At 41.0% G+C, this 27,098-nt stretch overlaps 1 protein-coding gene across 1 annotated transcript; it reads left to right on the top strand.

Annotated features, from left to right (window-relative positions):
- Positions 1-21,917: 21,917 nt before the first annotated feature.
- Positions 21,918-23,987, top strand: LOC147904969 (uncharacterized). Its single transcript, XM_087384888.1, has 3 exons — positions 21,918-21,969; positions 22,069-22,269; positions 23,812-23,987. Exons 1-3 carry the CDS (start codon positions 21,928-21,930, stop codon positions 23,932-23,934), a joined length of 366 nt encoding a protein of 121 aa, XP_087241014.1. The 5' UTR covers positions 21,918-21,927; the 3' UTR covers positions 23,935-23,987.
- The last annotated feature ends 3,111 nt before the right edge of the window (positions 23,988-27,098 follow it).

Below are 27,098 nucleotides of genomic sequence, written 5' to 3'. Positions count from 1 at the left end.
CTGACACACTTATATGTGATCACTATAAGAAAACTAAGTAGAAATGGCAATGGGAAGTGGCACCCGAATTGAATCCTCAATTTTGCCATTTCTTAGGTATGAAACTGCAACCACTTCTCAAACAGTTACTGCCATATATTTGGAGAAATGGTAGTTGAAAATGGCAACCAAATCTTAAACTGCAATTTCTCAAGGGTAACCTTTTTTTGTCTACCATTTCTTATAAATGGCAACAAAAAATTGCAAGTATTTCTTCACTGCCATTTCTTATGACACAAAATGGCATCCATTTCTTGACTACCATTTCTTAAGAAGAAATGTCAGTAAAAAATGGCAACAATCTTTGCATTGCCATTTCTTATGAAGAATTGGTAGCACAAAATGGTAGCCACTTCTTTATTGCCATTTCTTACAAAGAAATGCCAGCACAATATGGGAGCCATTTCTTGACTACCATTTCTTACGAAGAAATGGTAGAATGGCAACCATTTCTAGACTACCATTTCTTACAAATAAGTGGCAGTACAAAATGCTTATGTGTGGTAAAAATACACAACAATCGACCATTCAAGCACTGCAAGGTATTCGATTGTTGCCAAACTTCCACTACCACCATTCACACCAATATCAATGCTTATCCTCAACACTTTTTCTTTAGTTTTTATTTCAAGACTGCATCAATGTTAGTACAAGAGATACCTTCATTGATATTAGAATTGATATTACCGTCTCTAAATTAATATTGATAAAATTGTAGGAAGCATCGATATTAGCATTCAATTTTTTGTCGATAATATTCTGAAATTAAACACACCATCAACAAAACTTGTCACCAAAATCTCCAAAGTTTACCATTGAAAATTTTGGATAGGCATGGAGTTTCACCCTGCACCTTGTAGCAATCAAATTAAATGCAAATGGCTTATCATCAACTCTTGTCCAGTAGTTTTTCATTTCAAGGCCATACCATGAATGTTAGTACAAGAGCTACCTTCATTGATACTACCATCTCTAAATTAATATTGATAAAACTATAGGAAGTATCGATACTAGCATCCAATTTTCTGTCGATAATGCTTTGAAATAAAACACACCATCAACAAAAACTTGTCAAAATCTCCAAAGTTTACCATTGAAATTTTTGGATAGGTGTGGGGTCTCACCCAGCGCCTCCCCAGTGCCTTGCAAGAATCAAATTAAATGCAACTATTTTTATAAACAAAAATATTTTTATCAATGTTGTCCTCCATATTTCTCCAATTAATCAAGCCCTCTTTTAGATCTTCCAAGTTTCCCTCACAAGATTGATTCTCATCCTCTTGAGCTTCCGTGGCCGAGTCTCCTACATCTTTAGCATCACATTCCAAAACTCTTGTAGTAGAAGGTACATTGGAAGTGATAGCTTACAACACATTATTTGTAGATCTTCTATTTCATGCTCCAATTTTGCATCCTTGAATATATGCAGCTTTCTAGGCACAACTTGAATCACAAACCACCACTGGGTTGTCCACTCAGTTGTGTTGAGATATATTTGAGAAAAAGTTCATGATATGAAATCCAAGGGCAAGACACCAATATAAGAAAAAATCTTACTTACTCACAATGCAATAGTAGAATGAATATCTTTAGTAACACAATCCCAATTTCTTTTTGAGTAAATTCCAAAAAACCCTATTAGATCCTTCCTGATTGTAGCTTGAAGCACATTTGCTAAAGAGTTTAAAATTCATTTGCTAAATTTCTTGTGTGTTCTAAAGTGATTCACTTTTCAAATGAGATTTGTATCCCTTTCTCTATCTCTACTGTCTTGTAAAAAGTTAATTGGACATGACTCCTTAATCAGATTTGTTACACTTTACACCAATTTTCTTTACTCAAAAGTGACTACCGTATCCCCATATTGCATTGCACAAATGGTACTACAAATCAAACAATGGAATTTTCTTTAGCGTATACATAAATGTTATAAATTAATATAAATCAAAGCAATATAATTATACATATGAAGTACAACAATGTGCAAATTCCTCCTCCCTCTGTGTCACAATCTCCACTCTTAGACTGGCATCTTCCAACCAATCAATGGTGCATTTAGAAGGCATTGCTGATAACTCCCAAGAATAAGGCCTACTTCGATAGTCCTTTGCCACTGCCTTCCCGTCCTCCTCTCTTTTAGCTCTTTCTTTTTCATATTATTTGATCCACTTCTTCACAATTATAAAGATAAAAGGTGTCAGCTTTGTGTTGCCACAGAGACACTCATTTTTCTTTTGTTTCCTTCCCTTATCTTCAAACAAGTTTATCTCCTTGCATGAAAGATTTTATTGAATTGGAATGGAAAAGTCATATTCCAAAGGATAAGCACCTTTATCAAATTAAAAACTTAGCAAAAATATTTTGCTAAGTTCAGTCAACATCAAGTAAAGGTTGGAAGCAATCATAATTTTGAATGTGTGTCATTGATATGGTGCATATTCTCGTTATAACACCTTTGCACCATGCGCAGTCACACAAGACCAATTGAACACAAGACCCATTGAAAAATTTTCCCTTCGGTGATGAATTTTTTGGATGCCAATGAGCTTGAAGACATTTACAAAAACAACATTACACCTACTAAATTATGTCACAAAGTGCTAGTCCTATAGTAAAAAGTGCACTAGATGAATGAAAAGAATAAAAATTAGTAGTATTGCTCTTTTTAATTGATAATTATGTCAATAAGCTCTGTGGAAAAATAAATAGCATCAATATTTCCATTTAGAAAAATAAATAGCATCCATATTTCCATTTAGAAAAATGTCACCAAATTTGTAATACAATGTAACCTTGTTGTATTGCTCAAACAAAAGTTAGACTACCTCTTAAATTTTTTATAACACATGTACTCACAGTGTTTGAGGTGGATCAAATATCATTTTTGTGGTAGGTCATGCATATTTTCACATTTCTTACATACCATGCATCATGCATGGGTGTTAAAAAAATGCGTTGGGTGTCCTTCTACCATGTGTGTGTGTGTGTGTGTGTGTGTGTGTGTGTGTGTGTGTGTGTGTGTGTGTGTGTGTGTGTGTGTGTGTGTGTGTGTGTGTGTGTGTGTGTTGTGTGTGTGCGCGCGCGTGTGTGTGTGTGTGTGTGATACGCTCACTCTAACAATGAAAAATAGGAAGTAATACTTGTTGATTTCATTACATAGATATTTCAGTATCTCATCACTTATTTTCTCTTGTCGATTTTGACATCTTTAAATTGATGTGGTCTTTTAGAGGTCATCTGGTGCAAATTTGAGAAAGTTATCAGTATCAAAGAGATCAAAGATCACTTCATAGATCACTCGGGGGGTTCACTATGTATAAACCCTCTATATCACATGCGTTTAAGGACTATTTGTAAATTCCCTTATGTATAAAATTTTCACTAATAAAATGTACCCTTTTTCTATAGAAATCTGTAAAATTTTTCCAAATTTATTTTAAAAACTCCCTTATGTATATTAATTTGTGTAACTTTTAGAAATTAAAAATATCCTTGTGTTGAACTCACGTGATAGGGTTACATATGATGACCGACCCCCCCGAGGCAGATCGTAGCTCTCATCGTGCTCTTTGTTTTATGCTATTACACATTCCGATCAGACTTTGGAGCAAAAAGTTACGTTATTTTTTGTGTCAACTACTCCTATCTTGGTTTCGTGATCGACATGCTCAGACTTCTTTTCTCTAAAAATATCTTGGTTTTGTGATCAAAAAGCTCGTAGTGCTTTTCTTTGCATGTATGCTATTTCCAGCATACTTCCATCACACGTCTTATCCTTTAGCAATAATTGAGTTCTCGTTCATTGTCTCGTGAGCTCTGACAAATACGTATTCTCCCAGCCCACTATGGCAACATATTCTCCCCGCCCCTTGCTTCTTGGAAGTCTAGACATGTGCAACATGGTGTGTCTTCTATTGCCATTTCATGTTGCGAGCCACTAGCTAGCTGAGTTGTTGCCCTTGCTTTCTATCATAAAAACTTCATGTTTAGCCAACTTTACAACCCTTTTCTATACAATACATGCATTAAGGATCATTGCAAGCTGAATTTTTTCGAAGATGCCTTTGCCCATGTTGCTCTTTGTAGCTACACATGTAGTCCTTTGTTAACTTCATCCAAACCCATCTGTCTCCTTGAAGCCCAATCTGCTATGAGAGTCAACCTCTTCTTGTGGAAGGGATGTCCCTTCCTACATAGGCTAAACATTCAGGATAATATCTAGTATAAGATTAATGTTGGAGTCAAATTTCCATGCATGCGTGCATATGATATTGCACAACCACACCATTTGAGATATTGGGTGACTATATGCATGTTTTCTTATGGCAAATAAACATGGTGTTGGTACTACAAGGCCAGTTTTAGAGATAACTACATTGTACTTTCTTTTGTCAATTGTACACTCTAGAGAGTTAACCCGACTACCATCATTCACTCAACTACCCTTTTCCCATCCTAGTGAGCCAAAACTAACTGCCTTGGCACCATATGGTACCAAGTGGTTATAACCAAAGAAATATGAGAGAGTGTGTTATAAGGGAAAGGGTTGGCCCTCCCTTAAAAAGGTGACTTGTATAAAAGACCAAATGGTTGACTTTGATCTTCATTGTTTTATGCACAAGTTTGGAATACAAATGAGTCCCTCTTCTCTTGCAAGAGTGTTTTTGGGCGTTCTCTTGTTTCCCTTGGAGTGCCTTTTTGTTTGCCAATCCATCCCCCTTCACTCTCCTCTTCCCTTCTCCTTCTCCCTCCGTTCTCCCCTCTCCCCCTTTCCTCTTTCTATCATGGAGACACATTGTGACAATCTCGGAGATGATTGAGTGACACTTGTAGATGGCTCGTGCTTTGCATTGCTCTCACAAGGAGTAGCTTGGAGTGGAGGATCCATCTGCATTCCTTCAATATCCCCATGAAACGTGAGTCACCGTTGAGACTACACATCTTTGGCACCACTATCGGGGAGTTCAAGGTATGATTTTTCATTGCACTTGCCTTATCTCATCATTTACACATTGGTCATTGTTTCAAGAGTAACTTCGAGCTTTATTCAAAGGAAGTACTCATGCAGGTCTACCCCTCAGCAGAATGGGGTTGCAGAAAGGAAAATCCAACAAAAACACCCAAAAATGAAGATGGAAGCTCAAATTCAAAGTCATTTTTGAGTGTTGACAGTCCCACATGTAGAAGTCTCTCATTCATGCACCAAAATTTGATGTTTTTTACTCTTTTTTCCTTAGTGTAGGTAGTTTAGGTCATAGCACCCACAAATACTCAGAGCTGGAAGCAAAACTAGAAAACCATCAAAAATCACCAGACAGAGGTTGGCGAAATTTGTGCCTGCCCCACCTCTGGCGACACCGGTATTCCCAGCAGGATCACCAATTTCTCTAGGACTCAACCCATAGACATTTCCAAGTTCATAACTAAATTTCTTGGGGAACATGGAGTGATTCCAGCAAATATGCAAAGCCTTTGGTGCTCCTGGAAATCTAGAAATGGTTAATGCCTTTCACCTGAGTCTGGATGGCAAGGTAGGCCAATGGTATAGGGCATTTAGCCCAAAAGAGAAAGTCAACTCGAAGGCATTACAAAAATAATTCATTGTAGGGTTTGCCCCTAGTGGCCATAAGTGGAGCCCAATTAATCATTTATATGAGGTGAAACAGAACAAGAAGGAATCCCTCTATGATTACATTGCTAGGATCAAACACCTCAATTCCCATTGCAAATCACATGAGAGGATGAGCATTGAACAATTGCTACCATGCTTCCTCATCGGACTGGAAGATCCCAAGCTGCATGACCACTTAATGGTTATGAATACCACGTCCTTCGAACTTTGCGGGGCAAGGTAGCCATTCTTATAAAAGTGATAATATGATGGATAAGGTTGTCAAGGACAAAACTACAACTCCATATGAGGTATCACAATTAATAAGGTCATCTAGTATAAAGGCTACCAAGAAGGAGAAGAATGAACCTAAGGGATTTAATACGAGCGAGTTGGCCTCCAACTTACTAAATCAGCTGGGTCAGCAGTGGGAAGTCAGGGACCTCCAAGGAGGCATCAAGTAACCCCCACTTGTTTCCCAGAAGAGACAATGTATGGTGCAGGGTATGCAACGGCAAACACCCCTCCAATGAGTGACCCTACCTTAAGGCAAGGCAAGCACTCTACGATGCACACTACTATAAATGGGGAAACCATGACACCCTTCTATGGCGATTCCCAAGGGTCGTTCCCCACAATCGATTTATCAAGTGAGAGCCCCACTAGCCCTAATGGCCCCACCCAACCTGATGAATGCACAAGGTGCCCCTCTAGCCAATTGAGGACAATATAGGGAACAACAGGCTCTCTTACCACCACCCATGGTTTGCAACCTCCCCCACCTTGTATAACTCCAAGAAACCAAGTGTTGGTGGGGGAACTACCCAATGATTGGGAGGATCTAGAATAGGATCACAGACACCCTGACTATTTTCCTTGTGAGGAGGGAAGTAGCATCATAAGTCACTACCTCTTACATGAGGATCAATATGTCCTAGTGTTCTAGATAGCCCCCATGGCCACAAGGGAAAGAGACATGAACTCCATGGCATGGAGGCCCCTGATCCAATGCTATACTTGCCAAGGTCTACAAAAGGCAAGTGAATGCCCGTATAAGGGCTCAAAGAACCCTCTGATGTCATGCTAAATACCAAAGGCCGCACTTTCTAAAGGACTTCCCATATAGGGATCTTGCCTCGGTGGTTCCACACACAACAGGCCCCATGCCCTTGTGTACTGGGTGTAGAGTGGAGCATTTATTCAAGGATTGCCCCTTGAGGAGAATAGCAACTTTGGCCACCCTGCCTAAGAGTACTAGCATCAATTTGTTGAGTATTGAATAGGGTTATAGGCAAGGAAATGAAGTAGTAGGCAAGGAAGGACAAAACACCCATGCTGCAAAACCCCAAGATGTGCCAACCCCTACAAACTAGGTCCAGCAAGGTCACCACCAGGGCGGGTGAAGGAACCGAGCCAGTGCTCATCCAAGATGGTTAAAACGAGGAGATAACCACCCTCACCACCTCCTCTACCTCTGGATCATCCCTCTTCTAGGATGAATTGAGTATGCCCCCACACCCGGATGTAAATAGGCCAGTGCGATCCCAAGGTCTCACCTCCCCACCTTCATATAAAGAAACATATCTAGACCCGGGCTGGGAGAAACAACACTTAATAGATGCTCAAAACTTGGTACGGGAATGCCAAGAGAAATTCAAGCATAGGCTCAAGGCTAACAGAGGGTCAAGTACCATCCACTCAGACCACCTGACCACCCATAAAGGGGCAAAGGAACTTAGGGTGCCAGAGAGGGTGGAAGAAGAGGAACTATCGAGCTCTGGTAAATTAGAGGCTCCAAACTTGAATGCAGCAAAATATTCCAAGAGGACTCAGTGCTACAGAACCTACAAGAGGAAGGAGACATCTATAGTTTCGAGGATCCGTCAATAGGTTAAGAGACCTCTCAAGAACCATGCAATAGCATTGGGTTATAGACCTTCCTCTCCACAAAGGTTAAGATACCAATCGCATCCCTGTTAAGAAGGAATCCTACCCTCTGGTGAGACCTCTCAAATTGGAGGAACGGGAAATTCTTGCCCCAAGATCCTACTAGCCCCAAAGTCGACCAACTGTAGGGGGAAAACTGGAACCTACCCAAGGTCCCCATCAATACGTTAAGCCAATACTTTGAAGGTGATGATACTACTATAGCTATCCCCATAACCTACCAGAACTAGAAGGTTGATGCCATCCTATTTTATGCAGACATAGCCTGGCCATTGTATAAGTTGTTATTAGTCTTTGAGTGGACCAAGGAATGTCATAAGTCCTTTGAGACCCTCAAGCTAGCTCTGGACATAGCACCAGTATTGCGTAGAATCTAATATTCCATGTCCACTTAGATGCTTCAAACATTTCCATTGGATGTGTGTTAGCACAACCAAGGGAGTACAACCTAGACTATCCAGTGTACTTTGCTAGTCAACAATTAAATGATGCCAAGGTTAATTACACAACAATAGACTGCCATGGTCTACACAGATAAGAGTTTAGGAACGTGCTAGCCAACAAGTTCTTCCTTTTTGTAGATCATCAAACCTTATTGTATTTGGTTAACAAGCCCTACATGATGGGACACACCACAAGGTGGATGCTAATCCTTTTGGAGTTTGACTTCACAATTGCGGTACTTAGAGGGAAGAACCACGTCCTACGAGGGATAGAGGTCACAAACTCATCAAGGACGCAGCACCATATCAGCTAATTACAAGCCAACTATACCACATGGGCAAGGATGACATCATGAGCAGATGTGTGTGCATGCATGAATACATCGACGTGCTCATTTTGGGATAATAGGTGATCACTTTTTTGCCCCTGCTGACATTACGGCACATAAAGTGTTGCAAGAATGCCTATGATGGCCAACTTTCTTTGGAGATGCAACTAAGTTTATAAAGCATTATGACGCCTGCCAAAGATTACAAAATCCACAGAAAGCGGACATGATGTCCCTAACAGGAATATTAACCTTTGAGAAATGGGGCATAGAATTTATTGGCCCAATAGGCCTAATTGCTACAGGAATAGAGTCTAGATACATTATCCTAGCCATAGATTATTTCACCAAATGGGTGGAGGGGCGAGCCACAAGAAAAGATGATGCGCGAGTCATCATATGGTTTGGGTGCCCCTTGGAATTGCAATGTCAGTGACCAAGGAACTCATTTCCACAATGAAAATATAGCGATCCTTACTTGTGAATTCATGATCATACATCAGAAGTTGATGCCATATTAACCCTAGGGCAAACAGCTTAGTCGACAGCTCAAACAAGACATCCTGCAAGATTATACCTTGCACAGTGGAAGCCAATCATATCGAACATAAGCTCATCACCGCATTCTGGGCTTACCAAACATCTTACAAAGTGGCCATGAATTGCACCCTCTTCAACCTAGCCTTTGGGGTGGAAATACTTATGCCAATGGAATATGTAGTGTCTAGCCTCCACATCACGATAAATGAAAGGCTCATCAAAAATGCATTGGTGGAGCACTTAATCGATCTAATGGCTAGATGAAACAAGATTGCATGTAGCCTACTACCTCGAAGTGGAGAAGGCGTGATGCAAAAAATGGTTTGACCACAACCTAAAAAACAAGGACCTCAAGGAAGGAGACCTCGCACTCCTCTATAGTGTTTGCAACACCAAAATTAACCTTAAATATAGGGGCATGGATCCCTACCATGTAGTGAACATTACTCCATAAGGCGCATGCTGAATAGTTACCTTGGACAAAATGGAAATGGATGGTTGCCTTAGCGGGAGTAAATTGAAAAGATACTATGGTCACCCTATAGACCCTCCAGGCCATACATAGGGAAAAGGAGCTTAAGGCTGAGGTGGCTTTACAGACTAAAAGAATGGGGCTATGAGCTGGCTATGAGACTCTAGCAATCTCTATGTTTGGTGGGACTTGGAGCAGAAACTTCAAGAATGTAGCCATGACCAATACTAGTGAGTACAATACATGCAATTGGTGAAGGGGAGTGGTCAAGTAGAAGCCAGAAAGAGTCAAGGAGAGAGAAATATGATGGAGGGAAGAAAGAAAGACAAGCATAAGCACAGAATTTGTACCAAAATCAACATAAAGAGAGTATATGAGTTTTTTTTGAACCGTTTCATAACTCTTAGAACAGGTTTAGAAACTAAGTTATTAAATGTAAAATTGCTCTTGGATAGCCAAATGAACTAGAGAGCATGCTCCCTAATTGTAGACCATTTTCTATGATTCACTCTAGCTACATTGCCAAGGAGTATGTTCTGCCAATTCACATCTTTTAGAATGCCCATATCCTTTGCCAATCCTTAGAATTTTATTGTTGGACATAAGAGAGTTGAAATTATCTTTGGGATTCTTTTGTCCTAGATTTTTCAAAAATCTATTCTTCCATGTATATATTCCATCACTAGCTTTCCATCTAATATTAATGGTTTTAACAACCTCTTCAAGTCCTCTTTAGGGTAGGGATGGCTTGGGGGGGTCACTCATCATATGTAACTGTGAAGATAGTGGAAGAGAAGGAAGGAGTCTCACTTACAACTTTCTCACATACACAATGGGGGAATACACACAAAGGTGGAGGCTGAAAATAGTTTTCCTCTTCTTAGTTGTGAAAGCCAAAAGAACTCTAGTACAAAGAAATAGAAGAACCCTATATGTGGGTCTCAAACCAAACTCAGCTAACTAAGGTGGCATACTAACTGAGCCACAAACTAGAGTACATAAGGATAGCTGTCATCCAGCTATTATTCATGGGCAGTGTACCAACTGCATCTGCAGCTAACAAGTTGGTGACATAAATGCACAACGGTCACCCTAGCATATCATGAGTGGAGCTCGATATCTCAACACTCCCCCTCGAGCTCAATCCCAATTCTTGCACACCAAGCATGTCTCTGAAGTTGTGCAGCTTCTCTGCGCCTAATGCCTTCATGAATATGTTAGCTACTTGATCCTCTGTGCTGACATAAACTAGATCAATAAGACCTAGTAAAACCATCTCCCGCACATAGTGATAATGCACCTCAATGTGCTTTTTTCTAGCATGATAGACTGGGTTATTTGCCAAGTGTATACTGCTCATGTTGTCACAATAAATGATAACTGGCCCATCTGTAGACTGATGCATATCATAAAGTAGCTTATGCAACCAAGCTACCTCACATGCTGCCATTGCTGCACCCTTGTACTTAGCCTCTGTGCTCGACAAGGCAACTGTAGGCTGTTTCTTGCTGCTCCAAGTGACTGCAGCACTCCCAAAAGAGAACACATATCCACTGGTAGATCGTCTATGAGAAATACTACCAGCCCAATCAGCATCAGTGTATCCATGCAACTATATCTAAACCCCAGTCTCATAAAATAGTCCATACTGCAATGTGGACTTCACATACCTGAGTATGCATCTAGCTGCATCCAAATGTGGTTTCCTTGGAGCCTGCATAAACTGCCTTACCAATACAACAGCATAGCTCAACTCTGGCCTGGTAATAGTCATATAAATCAAACTTCCTACTATGCGTCTGTACATAGTAGGGTCTTCCAGAAGCTCACCTGCATCTGCGCTCAGCTTCACATTCTGCTCCAAAGGAACTGAAATAGGTTTACAGCCTATCATCCCATATTTGGATAGCATGTCCAATCCATATTGCCTCTGCAAGAGCCGTATCCCACTTGGTGATCTAATCACCTCAATGCCCAAGAAATAACGCAGCTCTTCCAAATCGTTCATCTCAAACTTCTACTTTAATAGCATTTTTACATGAAGGATATCTTCATCACTATCACCTGTGATGATCAAATCATCAACATAAATGACAAGCAGCATAATACTTTTCTCTGTTTTTCTCACATAAAGTGAGAAATTTGCCTTAGAAATCTAATAGCCAATAGTGACAAGATAATGTCCTATCTTGTCAGACCATGATCTAGGTGCTTGCTTCAAGCCATACAAGGCTTTCTTCAACTTGCAAACAAACTCAGGGTAAATAGCATGAACATAACCTGGTGGCTGCTCCATAAAGACCTCTTCTTGCAAATCACCATCATGCAAGAAGGCATTCTTTACATCCATCTAATGTAAAGACCATCCCTTTGATGTAGCCATAGCAATGACTGCTCTTACGGTTGCCATCCTTGCAACCGGACTGAATGTTTCTTCATAATCAATGCCATATGCCTGTGCATACCCCTTGACATCTAATCTTGCCTTGTATCTATTCACAGAACCATCTGCATTGTGCTTCACCTTATAAACCCACTTACAGCCAATTGCATTCTTATCTTTAGGCAAAGGCACCAATTCCCATGTAGCATTTGCTTCCAAGGCATCATTTCTTCATCCATGGCTTTCTCCCATTTTTCTTTTCCCATGGCTTGCTCAAAAGAAGTGGGTTCTGGTTCGTGTATCACTTTGACCAGATAGGCATAGTGAATGGCTGTCAATCCATCATATTTCAGCTGATCCATAGGATACCTAGCTCTGGTAGACCTGCGCAAAATAGGCTCACTTCCAGGTGATCTCAAAACATCCTTGGTCTTCCTGCTATATTTATGCACTTGTCATAGAATTGGTCATGTGCTGCACCATAAACAAATGCTCATTTCTGTTATCACCCTCTCTACTAGAGGATGCATAATTGCCTTGTTGCAATTTTCCATTCATAATGTCATTCTGCTTTTTGTAGCATCTTTAGCCATATGACCCATTTTACCACAATAGTAGCATTCAAAATTGTTGTTTGCATTTTGGCCTCTCTGCCATCCACCATGACCTCTTTGGCTCCCCCTACCTCTAGAGTTACCATGTCCTCCTCCATAGGACTGGTTTTCTTGAGTTTGCTACATATTCTGATTTCTACCACAGCCTCCAGATCGGCCTCCTCTACCTCTGCCTCTATCTCTTCCAGCATTTGAGTAGAAGACAATTTCTTTGAAGTTCCTCCTGAAGAAGATGCACCACCATTTCTCTGCTCTTCAAAAATTAGAAGAGCAAACAACTCCTCAAAATCAGGAAAATTTTCACAGACGGCAATGGATGTCCGAAACTGTGCATAATCCTTTTCTAGACCATTCAAGGTCACAGAAACTAAATCATCATCTTCCACTGGTGACCCAATGGAAGCAAGTGCATCTGCAATTTTCTTCACCTTCATGTGGTAGTCATTGATGCTCATATTTTCTCTCTGCACATTGTGCAACTCCTGCTTGAGCAACATTTTCTAGGCTTGTGTATTTGTGATGCACATTTTTGCCAAAGTATCCCATGCCTTTTTTGGCGTACTTGCATCCTGAATATGCACAATCATAGAATCTGAAATACTAATAGACAACTAGTACATAACTTTTCTGGCTCTCTCATGCCATCTTTTAAATGCCTGCATTTCCTATTGATTGGGAACATTAGGAAGAACTGGTTCTTCTTCATTTCCTATAATGAACTCCCAATAGCCTTTTCCCATAAGGAAATTCGTCATTCTAAACTTCCATGCTTGGAAGTTGTTCTTGTTAAGCTTTTCAGTGACAATCTGTGAAAGAGAATCAGACGCCATTACAGAACATTGCAAAACATTTTGTCACTACAAAAAACACAGCTTCTGCCTCACAAGGGCAAATCTGCAAAACTGACGAAAGTGGTATTTGACCACACAGTCACTTCCTAGTGACGATTTTGCATCAACAGGCAATAAGGATGATTTTGTAACTCCCAATATCTTTGCACATAGGCATACGATGCAATTTTTGCGGCAACTTTTCACTGACCTGCAGAACAGTGGTCGCACAGCAAAAACAAGGCCTTTTTCTCAGTGCTTGCGGAGAACTTCCGCCTCTAATATGGGCCTCGAAATGTCCTCGAATCAAAAAAATAAAGTCCTCACAGCATATACTACCCTCTCGCCACACCGCGAAGGGCATCTCAATGTGAGACAATGCACTCTTGCACTTTCCGGCTGTGCTACATGCAGAGATTTGCTCCCAAACTCGAAAAAGGAAAGCAACACTGGTCCTCTTACCAGGACACCGCGAACTTGGTTTGCTTTCTTTAGCTCCTTACCACAAACCAGGCTCTGATACCATGTGAAGATAGTGGGAGAGAAGGAAGGAGTCTCACTTACGGCTTTCTCACATACACAATGGGGGAATACACACAAAGGTGGAGGCTGAAAATAGTTTTCCTCTTCTTACTTGTGAAAGCCAAAAGAAAGGGACTATTTAGAATAGTTTTGGGAAAATTTTCTAGATTTGTATAGAAAAGGGGTACATTTTATTAATGAAAATTTTATAGATAAGGGGTTTTAAAAATAGGCCTTAAACGCATGTGATATAGAGGGTTTATACATAGTGACCCCCTTGAGAGGGATGGGGAGAAGAAGGCAACAAGCTACCCAACTAGATTCTTTCCACCAAACCACTGAGGTACCTCCTTTCCATTGCATCCGTCTAATCACAAGGTGATTCTTTCCATCACTAGATTTCTTTCTTTTATATCAATTGGAATTGCCTCTTGATATTTGGCCAAGGTTTTCATTCAAATTTCTCCTTCAGCCAAAGTTTCCCCCATGTATGTCATCCTTTTTTGAAGATTAGGCTAGTTGCCTAGAAATCAATGTCATTCCAAGAGTAATTGTCAAATATAGCTGAGACACAAATAGATTCTAGGACCATGAAGGCTCCTTCTCCTAAAGAAACCAATTAACTATTGATAACCTAAAAGAAGCCCCAAAGATATTTCCATAGTTGGATCCTTTAGGGGAGCATGATTCTAGTTTATAGATAGTAACAAGCTTAGGATAGGTTCCATTATTACCACTTCTCCATGGCATTCTCAAGATGTGCAAGGTGTACAAGGTTCCATGTACTTTTGTAGCATATAGATATATTGGTGTCATTGTTGTTGTGCTATACGTGTAGATTAGGACCTCAGGTTGTATTCTAGTGAGAGACATAGTCTCAAATGTGGGAAGCAAACATTGTGTATGCTTGTGTTCAAGGAACTATCATCAACATGGTTGGGTTAATGATGTCTTTTTCCTAAATTGGAGTTTTTAGGCTAAGAAGTAGTTCAAGGTTTAGAAGGAGGCTCCAAACATTAGAATGAGGTTCAAGGTTGGGAAGGGGAATCTAGGATTTAGAATAGAGTATAGGGTGGAGGTTCAAGGTTGGGAAGGGGAATCTAGGATTTAGAATAGAGTACAGGGTGGAGGTTGAAGGAGGTTCAAGTTTGGGAAGGGGAATCTAGGATTTAGAATAGAGTACAGGGTGGAGGTTGAATGTTGGGAAGGGGAGTCTAGGATTTAGAATAAAGTCAAGGAGGCTCAAGGTTGGGAAGGGGAATCTAGAATTTAGAATAGAGTATAAGTTGGAGGAACTTGTCTCCCTCATAGACCTTGGAGGTCAAGGGTTGAGGAACAATTTTAAGAGGGTAAGAAGCATTAGGGGAGAAATGGGGTCTCAAAAAGGCCTCATAAGGAATGGATTAAGAAATGGATTAGTCCTAATTAAAGGGCCATGGTAGGGCCCAAAAAGTCATAACCACCCCTCACCTAGGTGGGTTAAGCCCACAAGAGACCCCACCTCTTACACAACTCTTACTCCTAGGTGGGAGCCAACAAATGCAAAATTCAAAATTCAAATTTTGAATTCCCTCCCTCCTTCTCTCTCCTCCTTCCCTCCCCCTCCCCCTCCCTCCCCCCCCCCTCCCCCTCCTTACTCCCTCCTTCCCCTCCCTCCTCCTCTCCCTCCCTCCCTCCTCCATGCTTGCTCCTCCTCCCCTCCCCCTCCCTCCCTCCTCCACACCTGCTCCTCCTCCCCCCTCCCTCTTGCTCCTCCGTCCTCCTCCATGCCTACTCCTCCTCAACCTCCACACCTGCTCTGGTCCTCCCCCTTCTCTCCTCATCCATGCCTGTTGGTCCTCCCCCTTTCCTGCGTGTTGCTCCTTTAAGCCTGCTTCTCCACACCTTCTCCTTCTCTACACTCCTTTACTCATGGCACCATTCAAGGATCTCTTCTAAGAAGGACATATGGTGGCTTGTAGCCTTTGAGACCCCAAAGGAGTGCCATGAGACATTGAAGTCGGTTTTGGAGAGAACCGGCATCCCGTCAATTATTCGAAGACAAGAGGCAGGGCAAACATTAATTGTGGATGGGCATGGAACGTTTCAAGTCGAATGGCATCTAGCTGGTGATTTGAAGACCCTCAAATGCTTGTATGGTTGTCGAATGGCATCTATGCTTGTATTGCATCGACTCTTAGAAGATGCAAAAGGGAAGCCTACAGTGGGAAAATGGCATCCTTTCTTGCAACCAAAGTGCAGCCCCTGATCATCACAAAAAGGATCCTAAGTGGGATCCCATTCTACCAATTCCATTGGAGCGGGTACACCTGTGTACTTTGCATGCTAAGCAGCATATACTTGATAAGTTACTCTATCTCCATCTAGTTTATGCTTGGAATTTGAGGCCATAGCAAGTATTTGCACAATGCATTACAAAAGCTAAAGAACCACTCTCACTAATGGGACTTCACAGAGGCAACATGAAGCTTAAGCAAGACAAGAAACAATTAGGAAAGACACAAAATCTTCCTGCTAAAGTGTCCATGGGTGGAGGAAAGGCAAGGAGGTTCTTGTCCAACCACAATGCTGATAAAGAATACATTGGCTCAAAGCACCCTAGGTTAGAAGTACTGGAAAGATTTGTGTGAGTGCACCACAAATTACAAATTGCTACTTTGAGAGCAAAACTATGGACAAAGCTTGATGCATTTATAAAGTTGCTTAGACTAGGTCAAACAGATGAGCTTTATTATGAGAGATTCAGGACAGCATTAGGAGAATTCATATCATTGATGGTAGAAACATGGGGGGAGTCACATATTACACATTACATGGTAATCTTCCTTAGGTTGAAATTTTGTGCTTTAAACTTGAGTCAGTTTATGTTTCTAATACAATGTTTTGCTTTATAGCATATTCTTTACGCACATGCACCATGGTTTGTGGAACAATGGGGCCCTCTGTCTATTTGGAATACTCAAGGAATGGAGAAATCACACTACAGAGGAAAGGCAACATACTTCAAGAGAGCTTCAAGAATACAAGGCATGGGGGTGGTATCGCGCAAAGCAATGCACTACACAAAATGTTCGATTGGTTTTATAGATGTCTAGAGGCCCGGACTCTCAAGCGCGATAAGGTATGTTATCTGACCAAGTACTTATCGGATGGGTGTGTCTCTTTGAGAACATTTCAATACCACCTAGGTTAAGGCATAGGAAAATTATTATGCCCATCGGATATGCTTTGCATGGTCGATCGAGCATTAAATACCATTTTTGCCTTAGTGTCATGCACATCCGTAAAAAAACACACTGCTAGGTGTATTATCTGATCAAGTACTTATGCAATGGGAATGCCACGTACACCATAACTAGCATCCTTGGTAGGGTAGCATCCATGCTATTGTAGTGGTTGTAATGTGTTAGCAATGGATTAGGACAACAGTGTGAAAGTTTTGTCTGTGCCTGCATTGCTAGATAAAATATGCACAGGAGGGTTGTTGGCCTTAGATGTTTCTTGAACAAAACGTCCTCGAGTGTTATACGTTGGGTCCAAATTCAAGGCACGGATGAAGCGTAGTATTGATCATTTGGTTGAGCATGTATGTGAAGTGTGTATTTTCAACGAATTGTTTTTGTTTTTTTGTGTTTTGAAGTTCCATGTCCAAGTCAAATTCTTGTTTGTTTATGTGATAATCATGATGGACCAAGAGCAATAAAGATTTCCACATTTGGAGGCCATGGTACCAAAAACAATGTTATGTTGGCCAATCTACTTGCATTCTTCAAGGAAATTATCAATTGTATCTTTGAGAGTACAATGGAAAATACATTGTAAAGGATTGATGGTTGGACTTACCACTCAATTGTTAATCTATTTGAGTTAATTTGAAACCGAAGGCAATGTATTACTCAATGCATTGCTTTAAGATATGAAGAGGTATTCTAGCATCGAAGAGTAGTTCTAAGCTTTTCACTTGGGACTAGACCATTTGTTTATCATGGAGGAGTAGTTCTAAGCTAGTCCCTTGGGACTAGACCATTTTTTTATGAAAGAAGAGTAGTCCCATGCGCTGGTCACATGGGACTAGGCCATTTGTTTATGAAAGAAGCGTAATTCTAAGCTGGTCACTTGGGACTGTAACATTCATTTATTTTGCAATTGCAGGATAAGTTTCATGAGGTGCATGAAAAAGATAACAGGGACAAATATATGACACTAATGAAACTAAGCATTCTTCCCCTTCGTTTGATTATTATTGTAGGAAAGAATAATCTAGGAAACTTCCATCGACTATAATTGCATGTAGCCCCTAAACACTACCCATGATGGGATTTTAACCATGTTTAGTTATTATAGCTGAGGACAGCTAAGAAATTAAGCAAGAGGAAATGTCGTGACATGAGCACCCAATATTTCCCCAAGTTGAATGCTAATCAATAGGATTAGTTAAGAGAAGAGCATGAGTTCATATGGATCTAAAATCAGAGTCATGTTCAATGAGATACGGTTATGTTAAGCTATAGGTCATTGCCTAGGGGTTAAAAAGGGATTAGAACAATTAAAGTGTAGGGAGAGGGGTCAAGGAACCTTAGAAATTCTAGTACCTAAGGTCTAAGGATTTTAACCTATGTTTTAGGGAGAATTGAAATGGCACATCTAATGAGGTTTGGCCACTCATGTGGTGTTACCACCAAAAAAAATTCCATTGTAAATGTAATAAGTAGAAGTGAATATATGTGTGTGGCATTAGTAGAATATAATATGGAGTGGCAAGGGACCAAGGTTGAGGTGGTAGGGCATGTCCATGTGCCACCCTTCCAATGTGTGTTGTACATAGTCCATGGAACAAATAATATAGTATTTATTTATTTGCATGTAACAGTCATTTATTTTGCAATTGCAAGATACGTTTCATGAGGTGCATGAAAAAGATAACAGGGACAAATAGATTGAGGTGGCAAGAGTCATTTGTGCCAACCCATCCATGTGAGTATTTAAATAAGAGGGAAAAATCAAGTGCATTCAGCACTAGAGATCTGGGGCTTGTAGTATGTGGAACATGCATCCCTCTCGATTGCAAATTAAGGGTGCGCACAGCCTTCCACCCACATGGAAGATGCCCTCTCCACACCATGCATGTGGGAGGATTCATTTATAGGAGAGAGCCCCAGAGAGGAAATAAGAGAAGAGATAGGAGAAAAGAGGGGAAATAAGAGAGGGGAGAGAAGAGCAAGGAAAAGAGAGGAAATAAGAGAAGAGGAGAAGAGAGGAAAAGAGAGCAAAGAAGAGAGGGGAAGAGAGGAGATAAGAGAAGAGATAGGAGAAAAGAGAGGAAGCAAGAGAGGGGAGAGAAGAGGAAGGAAAAGAGAGGAAAAGAGAGGAAGAGAGAAGGAAAAGAGAGGAAAAGAGAGGAACAGAGAGGAGGAAACAGAGAAGGAAAAGAGAGGAAAAGAGAGGAAATAAGAGAGGAACTAAGAAAAGAGCAGCCATCACCACACTTGGTGGTTGTTCCATGATTGTACGCTGCCACCATTCTACAAGGGAGCTATCACCATTGTGGAAATTTGCCACTACCATTTTTATGAATCAGTTACTATAACAATTGCTTCACCATCTTCATGAATCACCTACTATAGCAATTGCCTCACAATTCTAAGGGAGAATAGCTACAATCTTGGAGGATAATCATGCTTGTGAGCCAACTTGCTCTAACTGTGTCCAATCATCACCCCACTCACATAGACATGCATTGCTTTATCTTTGCTAGTTGCAATTGTAGGCCAACATTGGAATGCCACCATTGCCTATTCAGCTCAGCACGTCTTATGCATGCTAGTAGTGTTTTTTCTTTTTGAGAGCTCATCATTCTTCTCTTCATTTGTCCATGCCGGAGGTGCCTATACCTTTGCCACATCATGGGAGTTTGTATTGTGATCTACACCACAAGCACATCTTGTCTTTTTGCCCACTAGTCTTTGTCTGAAGACAAGTCTTTGCCCACTAGTCTTTGTCTGGAGACAGCCTCATGCCATGATAAGGAAATTTTCCACCCCTCTTGCACTAGTTGTGTCTGTTGTTCGAGAGGGGGAGGAGCCATGGCAATACATGCTCACATTGCTTGCAGTTCAAGGATAAGCTCGATTTGCTTGTAGTTGAGTCTGACTTTTCAAGCACCCATTCTCCATAGTGTTTTCAACTTCAAAATTGCATAAATTTTTGGGTTTGGCCAATTTGAAAAATTAACAATAATTGAAACCTTTGACAACACATTGAACTTGGTATAGCCCACAAAGCAGGGCAGCCCAATTTGGCTTTTGAAACTAGACATGAAAGACTCCAAACGTTAATTTGAGAGCCATGAGTTAAACACCCTACACAATGGCTACATTGAAATTTTTGTTCGGGAAATTCTTGCCAAAGGCTTCATCGAAAATGTCATTGAAGAGCAAGAGTGCGCACACATGTGTAAAATAGCTATGCAAGGAGCAACTCTCAAATTTCTCTACATGTTTATGTGTTTTATGTCTGAGTGCATTCTTTGCCCTTGCTTTGCATAAAATGAACGAAATTGTCTTTTGTTGCGGAGTGTCTTATGGGTTATTCTATAGACCTTGAATGTTGCATGGAGATTGAAGTTACAATCTATCCAATTGGTATCAATTCTCTTGGTGAGAATGTTCCTTAATATTATATTGGTTGATTGGGCTTCCTTTTTACACTTGTAATAGGTATTGGCTACTCAATACATCAACATAGATTCTCAGGTTGATACCATAAGCATTTATTCATGAAACGCGTACCTTGGTTCACAAATTCAATAGAACTAGACTAGCAAAACTCACTATGGGTTAGATTTCATGAATGATCATATATATATTCATGAAATGAATGCATTGGTTCACAAACGCAATGGAATTGAATCTAGAAAGCGGGTAATTGTAGAGAATTCTAGGTGAGTAAATAGATTGTCAACAAATAGTTTGAATAGGCAGCTTGCCTGATGGTGGGCTTTTCTAAGCTTGTTTGTAATCTTGAAATTAGGCTCATTATTAGTAGCATCATCCACTTGACCTGTCTCCCTTATATTGTTGTTTCATTAATCAAGTCAGTGATCCATGCATAACAAAAATGGATCCCCAAGCAAATAATGTCATTTTGCAAGCTATATGCCATGCCTAAACTATCTTGCTCAATGGTTCTATAATTGCACTCGAATGATGATAATGTTGTTAGTGTAGTACATTGGGTAGTCCATTTGTCCTTTGGGTTCTACTAGAGTAGCTCCCATAAATTGAGTTTCCTCTCGAGTGAAGGCATATACTAGTTCAACAACTTGGGTAAAATCCCAAAGAAAGTGTTCACACAAGATGAAAAAATCTAATGAAAGACTTGAATTATTTGATGGTGATCCCCCTGAGTTGGTGTATCATGGCTTTGTGAGTACAAATTTGCAATTGCTTGATGAAACAACCGTCCATTCCATTTTGAAGGGAGATACAGACTAACACTCGAGAGAAAGGACAAGGAATGTGTGGTTACATACTAAGCACCCATGTATGGTGTGTGAAGGGCTCTTCCCCGTGCTACTGCTGGGGCTAAAAGCCTAGTAATTGAATGCTAAGCTAGCATTGTAAAAAAAAGGTCCCCATTGAGGCTTAGATTGTGATTAATGAGGGCATGACAAGACTTTGAAGGTTGTTTCAACCAACCATAAAGAACATCGATATTTGTGGGCCAATCATTGCACTTTGGCATCGGAAAATTGGTTGGAATCCTCCAAAAATCATCAAGCTAGGTTGGTGTTGGAAACCGCCAAGAGATTTTCTGGTGATCAAGCTTTTCTCCTCCATGGGGCCTTGGCGTTGATAGAGCCCTACTTCTCTGAAGGAGATTCCAAATCATGGCTAGGTTCACTCCACCCACCATCGGCCATTCTCTTGGCCCAAGAGCCCGAGCACTAACACAAAAAATTTGTGTCAGAGCAAAGAGGGACGCGCACTCCATGGCCAGGTACCTACTCAAGGTATGCCATCTTCTCCAACCGTGACACCAATCACAGGTGTGAACTACCACCTCCATGGGCAGGCAGGTGGTACACTAATGTAGCATTTGCAAGGTTCTCTTGTTTAAATACTTACTTGGTTGAACTTAACGTGGGACAACAAAGCTCTCGAGTCGACTCGGGAGAGCAAGCGTGAACTTTGCCAGCATGCTTGGATCATTTAGACGCAGATTTCCTTCTTTGCACCAGGTAGACCAGCTGGTTTTTTACTCCTCTTTCACAACGAGCTTTCCCACAATGCAGGTTTTTGGGTCTTCACGTCGTTGAGTTGATGGGTCTGTCTTGCAGAAGCTCTCCCGAGGCTACCTGACTCATCGACGAGCCCAGAAAGATGAGTGGTGGGCTGTCGATGGAGAGATTTTCAAAGCGGAGGAGTTCGATCCCAAGCGTGTGCTGGAGCCTTCGCCAAACACGCAAATGACCAATAAGAAAAGAAGGAAAGACAGAATGAAGCAATTGATGCTGACACGCCTGAAACTCAGAACCGACGTACGTTTGTCTTCCTTGTTTTTTGGATTCATATAAGTAGAGTAACTCAAAGAGTACGCCAATGCAAACTGATACTTAGCCGGAACGAATGTAATATTCTGTGCCTCTAAATACTGAGCAGAACTTTGACGATGATAACAATTTTACCGTTGTGGCACAACAAGGGACCTTAGAAGATGTGTGAGAGAGAGAGAGAGAGAGAGAGAGAGAGAGAGATCACTACAGAGAGAGAGAGAGAGAGAGAGAGAGAGAGAGAGAGAGAGAGAGAGATCACTAGAAACCCTGGTACATGCAACTAGGATAGTTACATATCCATCTTGCTGATATCACATAGCATACGTCTTATGATTATGTCCACAATCTTATTAAAAACGTAGTCATTATATCTTGGATTTTCAGCTTTGGGTATGTTTAGGATCCCTTAGAATTATTTTAAAGTGGGAGCGTCAAAGCGCGCGCTCTCTCTCTCTCTCTCTAATTTGTTAGCACTGCCCTGCAGGCAGTGCTCTCCTTACACTTTTCTTAAAAAGTGTCCCTCCTCACGTTTCACTTTCTATTCTCAGTGACATCTCTCTCTCTCTCTCTCTCTCTTTCCTCCCCCTTCCTAATTCAACTCGTCCCTCTTTCCCTCTCTGTCTCTCTCTCTTCCTCCCTTCCCAAATCAACTCGTGCCTCTAAGGGCAGTGCTCACGAGTACTTGCACTCGCTGGTTTATTTATTATAAATATCCTCCAAATTTCTTATTTTATTTATTAATATTATTTCTAATCTAAAGTATACAAATAAAACAACAAACTAATCTAAAAATAATGATAATAATTATTTCCTCGTGTTTGCGTTGGTGTATCATTTGTTTTCTTATATGTACGTTGGTTTATCTTTGCTCCCTTGTGTTAGCATTAGTTGTCGTATTTGTCCGCCCACTTAGGTTGTGTTAGCATTAGTTGGAATTTTAATCTAATTTAAGTCTTTCTCTTTCTGTGTGTGTGTGGGTATGTGTTTGTGTGTGTGTCTGGCATTCCTATTCTTATTTTCTACTTTGTTTCTTCCTTTTTGCTATCAAAGTTTTGGTTGTTTGGGTTGGGATTTAAAGCTGAGTGAGCACTGGGTCTACCCAAGAGATTCCAGAATGGCAGCTTATGCATGGGTACTGATGGGATGTGCGTGTCTTTGCTTACTAAGTTCTTTTATTTGTTATTTTTCTCATGTCCTCATAATGTTGTCTAAAGTTGCGTACAAATTCCCTTCTTTCCTTTGTTATTTCATTTTATTTGTTAAGATTGGATATATTAAAGCCTTATGGATGTATATATATAAATTCTTTGTGTGCTGATGATGTGGGTGGGGAAGTCATAGTAGCTAGTCCCTGCTATGTGTGATGGAGTTTATGGTTTTCAATAGTATGAGGAATATCAGGAGATTGAAACTGCACACTGTGTTTTGTTTTTAGAGGATGAGTTGGGCATGTTCTGGGATTCATCTAGATATATATTTTGTGGCTATCTTGGGATGGCCATAATGTTTACTCTTTAAGAAATGTAGGAGAGACAGCCTGAAGCAAGTCGAGTCTGGTGTTCTGGTGGGCATGGGATCACAGAACTTCCTTCACGACGGTGGCAGGCTCCTCGTGGAAGTTCACTTTGCAAAGTGGTTCTGGCTGAATAGGAGATTGCATCAGTCTAGCACAATTTGTTGGTGCTTCTCTGTGATTTTGGTGTTGGCACCTTTTGCTTTATGGATGTTTACTGGCAGGTTTAGTGTAGCTTCGAGGCTTGTTCCATCCCTCCTTGTGGTTTGCAGGGATTAGACTCAAGCAGACATGGTTTATCCCTATTATAGTTTCTTTTTTGCCTGTATGAAATTCGGTCCATTGCCTAAGGAAAAACACTTTCAAAAGTTAATTGTTATGTTTCTTGTACATCAGTTCTCCAAACTCTAATCTCGTGTCTGTCCTTGCCATTCAATATGAGAGAAGATATCCCAGGCCTTCTATCTGGTTTTGTAAAGTCATGGCATGAGAATCAAAAGACCTTAATGCTGTGTTCTTTAAAGCACGACTTGCCTTAGATGACACATATTAATGATGAAGCTTAGCAGAATCCCTAATTTCTATTTCTTTAGCGATGGGAATTAAGGTTGTTCCCCCTTGCAATGATTGGTATTTACGTTTTCTATTACCTAGGAATTTTCTTTTAACTTCAATTCCCTGGTATGAAGATGTACTTGATAAAAGGCATTTTTGCTTTGTCTCCCTCATTCGTGAATTTTCATGGGAGTAACTTACCAACAATCCTTTTGATTTTTTGCTAAATGCTAAGACATAATGCAAGGTGGTTTGCTGTGAATGCTTTTATCAGACTTAGAGTTTTGTTGCACTGTATGTAGTTGCATATACTGCGTGTTGTGAACCTACGTATCAAAATCGAGAGCTATTTTCACGAGGATCACTGGGTGGTCCTTTGTGAAGCTGATGTTGGATTTGAATATGCCCCCTAAGATGTAATGCAACTTGGTTTGCTGTGAAAATTATATGAGTTGTATTGAACTGTATATATTATGTAAACTTGTTTGTTGTGGACCTGCATATCAGAATCAAGAGCCATATTGGACCTCATATATTCGAAGATATCAAATAATGAGAGATGAATGGGAGAAAATCGTCTGGGATCCAATACCTGTACCTCCACCAAAGACTCGCAACCCTTCTTTAGTACGGAAAGATGCTGAGAAATATGTCTGGCGAGACCCTCGTAGAGATTCTTATGGCTTTCAAGATCCTGGGTTTTCCAGGATTGGCTCAATATGTTGTGGAGAAGGGGTAAAGAGTTTGAATTGCTGAAAAGTTTTGAAAAGTTTTTAAAATTTGGCTTTGTTCTCTTCAATTTTGTGATCTTGGCATGTCATCCTTAATGTATTCATTTAGTTTTCTGTTTAATGAGTATAAAAGCTATTAGATAACTGCTGCATTTCAGGAGTCAGAGGGTATCAAAGAGACATCAGATTACTGTTGTAAGCTACTCAGCTATCGTGATACTCTAATGGTTTGCAATGGTTGTGTCTAAATATACATACGTTAAATAGACTAGCCAATCTTACAAATTGGGATAAACAAAGGGAAGGAAATAAAAAACAGAGAGAGAGAGAGAGAGGTTTTATAATGTTTGCAAAGGCCAAAGAGCCCTATGAGGCCAGGCCAGAATTACATCATGGGAAAAGACATGCTAGCACACCCCTAAGAATCTCATGTCTAATTGAAGTGAAACTGAAAGCAGAAATATAGAATTACTCCTGTCATGGTCATCCGTTAGTAATATAAGCTCCTTGCAGGCCCAACAAGGGTCCAAAATCTACTGCTGTCACCCTGCTTTTCTGTAGAAAGTAAAAAAGAGAGACTTGTCCAGGAAACAGTTCACACTACTAACATCCCAGATTCAACTCACAAATAACTCAAAATCAACAGAGTGTCCAGAACTGTAGATTTATTGAAATATTGAACCTGTGAACAAGGATCCACTGTTGTGTTAAGGAACTTATGGCTGCACCAGAACTCTGCTCCATGTGCCTGTAGGACCGCTTAGGTAGGCAGGATAGGCTGAAATACAATCGTAGGAGAGGCTGTGTGGGGGGACTGCACCATTTAGCACTGAATGGGGAGTGCATTTATAAAGGGAACTGTCCACCCCTGGACTGACTGACTTGGCAGTATGTGGCCGACCAACCTGGTTTCCTGGCTGACTTGAACTGGTTTCCTGGCTGACTTGAACAGACCAGGTCTTGCTGACCTGGCTGCTCCCCTACCTGGCCTATAAAAGGCTTCTTTGCTGGGCCTCTGTGGTCCAGATCCGGGTGTGCTCCGGGCAGCCCTAACTCAAAAAGAATATCTTTCCTCCCTGGGCCTGCTCAGAATCTAGGGCATAATAGCACCTACAATAAAAACCCCGGGCAGCCTTAATGTCCTCGTAAGGGGCTCACAGGCAGGCATTGTGTCATGTGCACGGATTGTATCTGACATGTGCTTAGGCGCACAGGATTAGCTTTGATAGCCTGGAGAGGCTAGTGGCTAGGCAGGCGATTGTCAGGTTGGGTTGCAAGGGCAACGTACGAGTTAGGGTTCCAGCTATTTGGGCATAGGGGTTCAGTTTTCATTCACGCAAGTCAGAGCAGGTCTAGCTCTTCCTTGCTGGTCTGGATCTTGGATCGTGATGCGGACGTGCACCTGCTTTCTAGCGTAGCCCGGATTCCCAGCGCAGTCCTAAGGCCCTACGGGCGCCTTCAGGTGGTATGGGACGCCAGGAGGTTGTGGACTGGTTGGATGCAGATGTTTGTGCCAGCAGCCCAGCCTGTGGCTTGGGGGTATGATCGGATTCTACGGGTCCTAGACCTGTGACCATCATGGTTGGGTGGTGAGCAAGCTTGTGCCTCTCGGTCATGACCTCAAATGGAAGGTTTGGGTCAGCAATAGCCATAACTGTTGTGGTAGTGAGTGCTTGCTTGAGTGTTAGAAAAGATACTTAACAGAGGGTACACGCAGCGGAAGACTTACAGTAATGCCCAGGAGCTCACATAGTGTGCGGTGTGGATGTGGAATCACAAACTTCTTTACTTATGTGCATTCAATAGATGTGCAGACTCATCAATAGACAATGAACCAACCAAATAGAGAAACCACCAAAATATTATATTTCCGTCCAAAACTATGGACACAATACAAAAGAGATAGATCGAGAGTCCCACCAATGGTGTGTTCCTCTGATCTAACCACAAGGTCCTTCTCCAATCTGTTGGCTATCTCTAGACTCGAGTCCGCGTGCTCCACCTCGAGCATCTGT

The sequence above is a fragment of the Dipteris shenzhenensis genome, chromosome 2, assembly GCF_047967505.1.
Source record: "Dipteris shenzhenensis isolate YYH24624 ecotype China chromosome 2, Dip_SZ_1.0, whole genome shotgun sequence".
Taxonomy (NCBI): domain Eukaryota; kingdom Viridiplantae; phylum Streptophyta; class Polypodiopsida; order Gleicheniales; family Dipteridaceae; genus Dipteris; species Dipteris shenzhenensis.
Note: the sequence above shows the minus strand (reverse complement) of the source record. Positions and strands in the feature narration are given on the sequence as shown.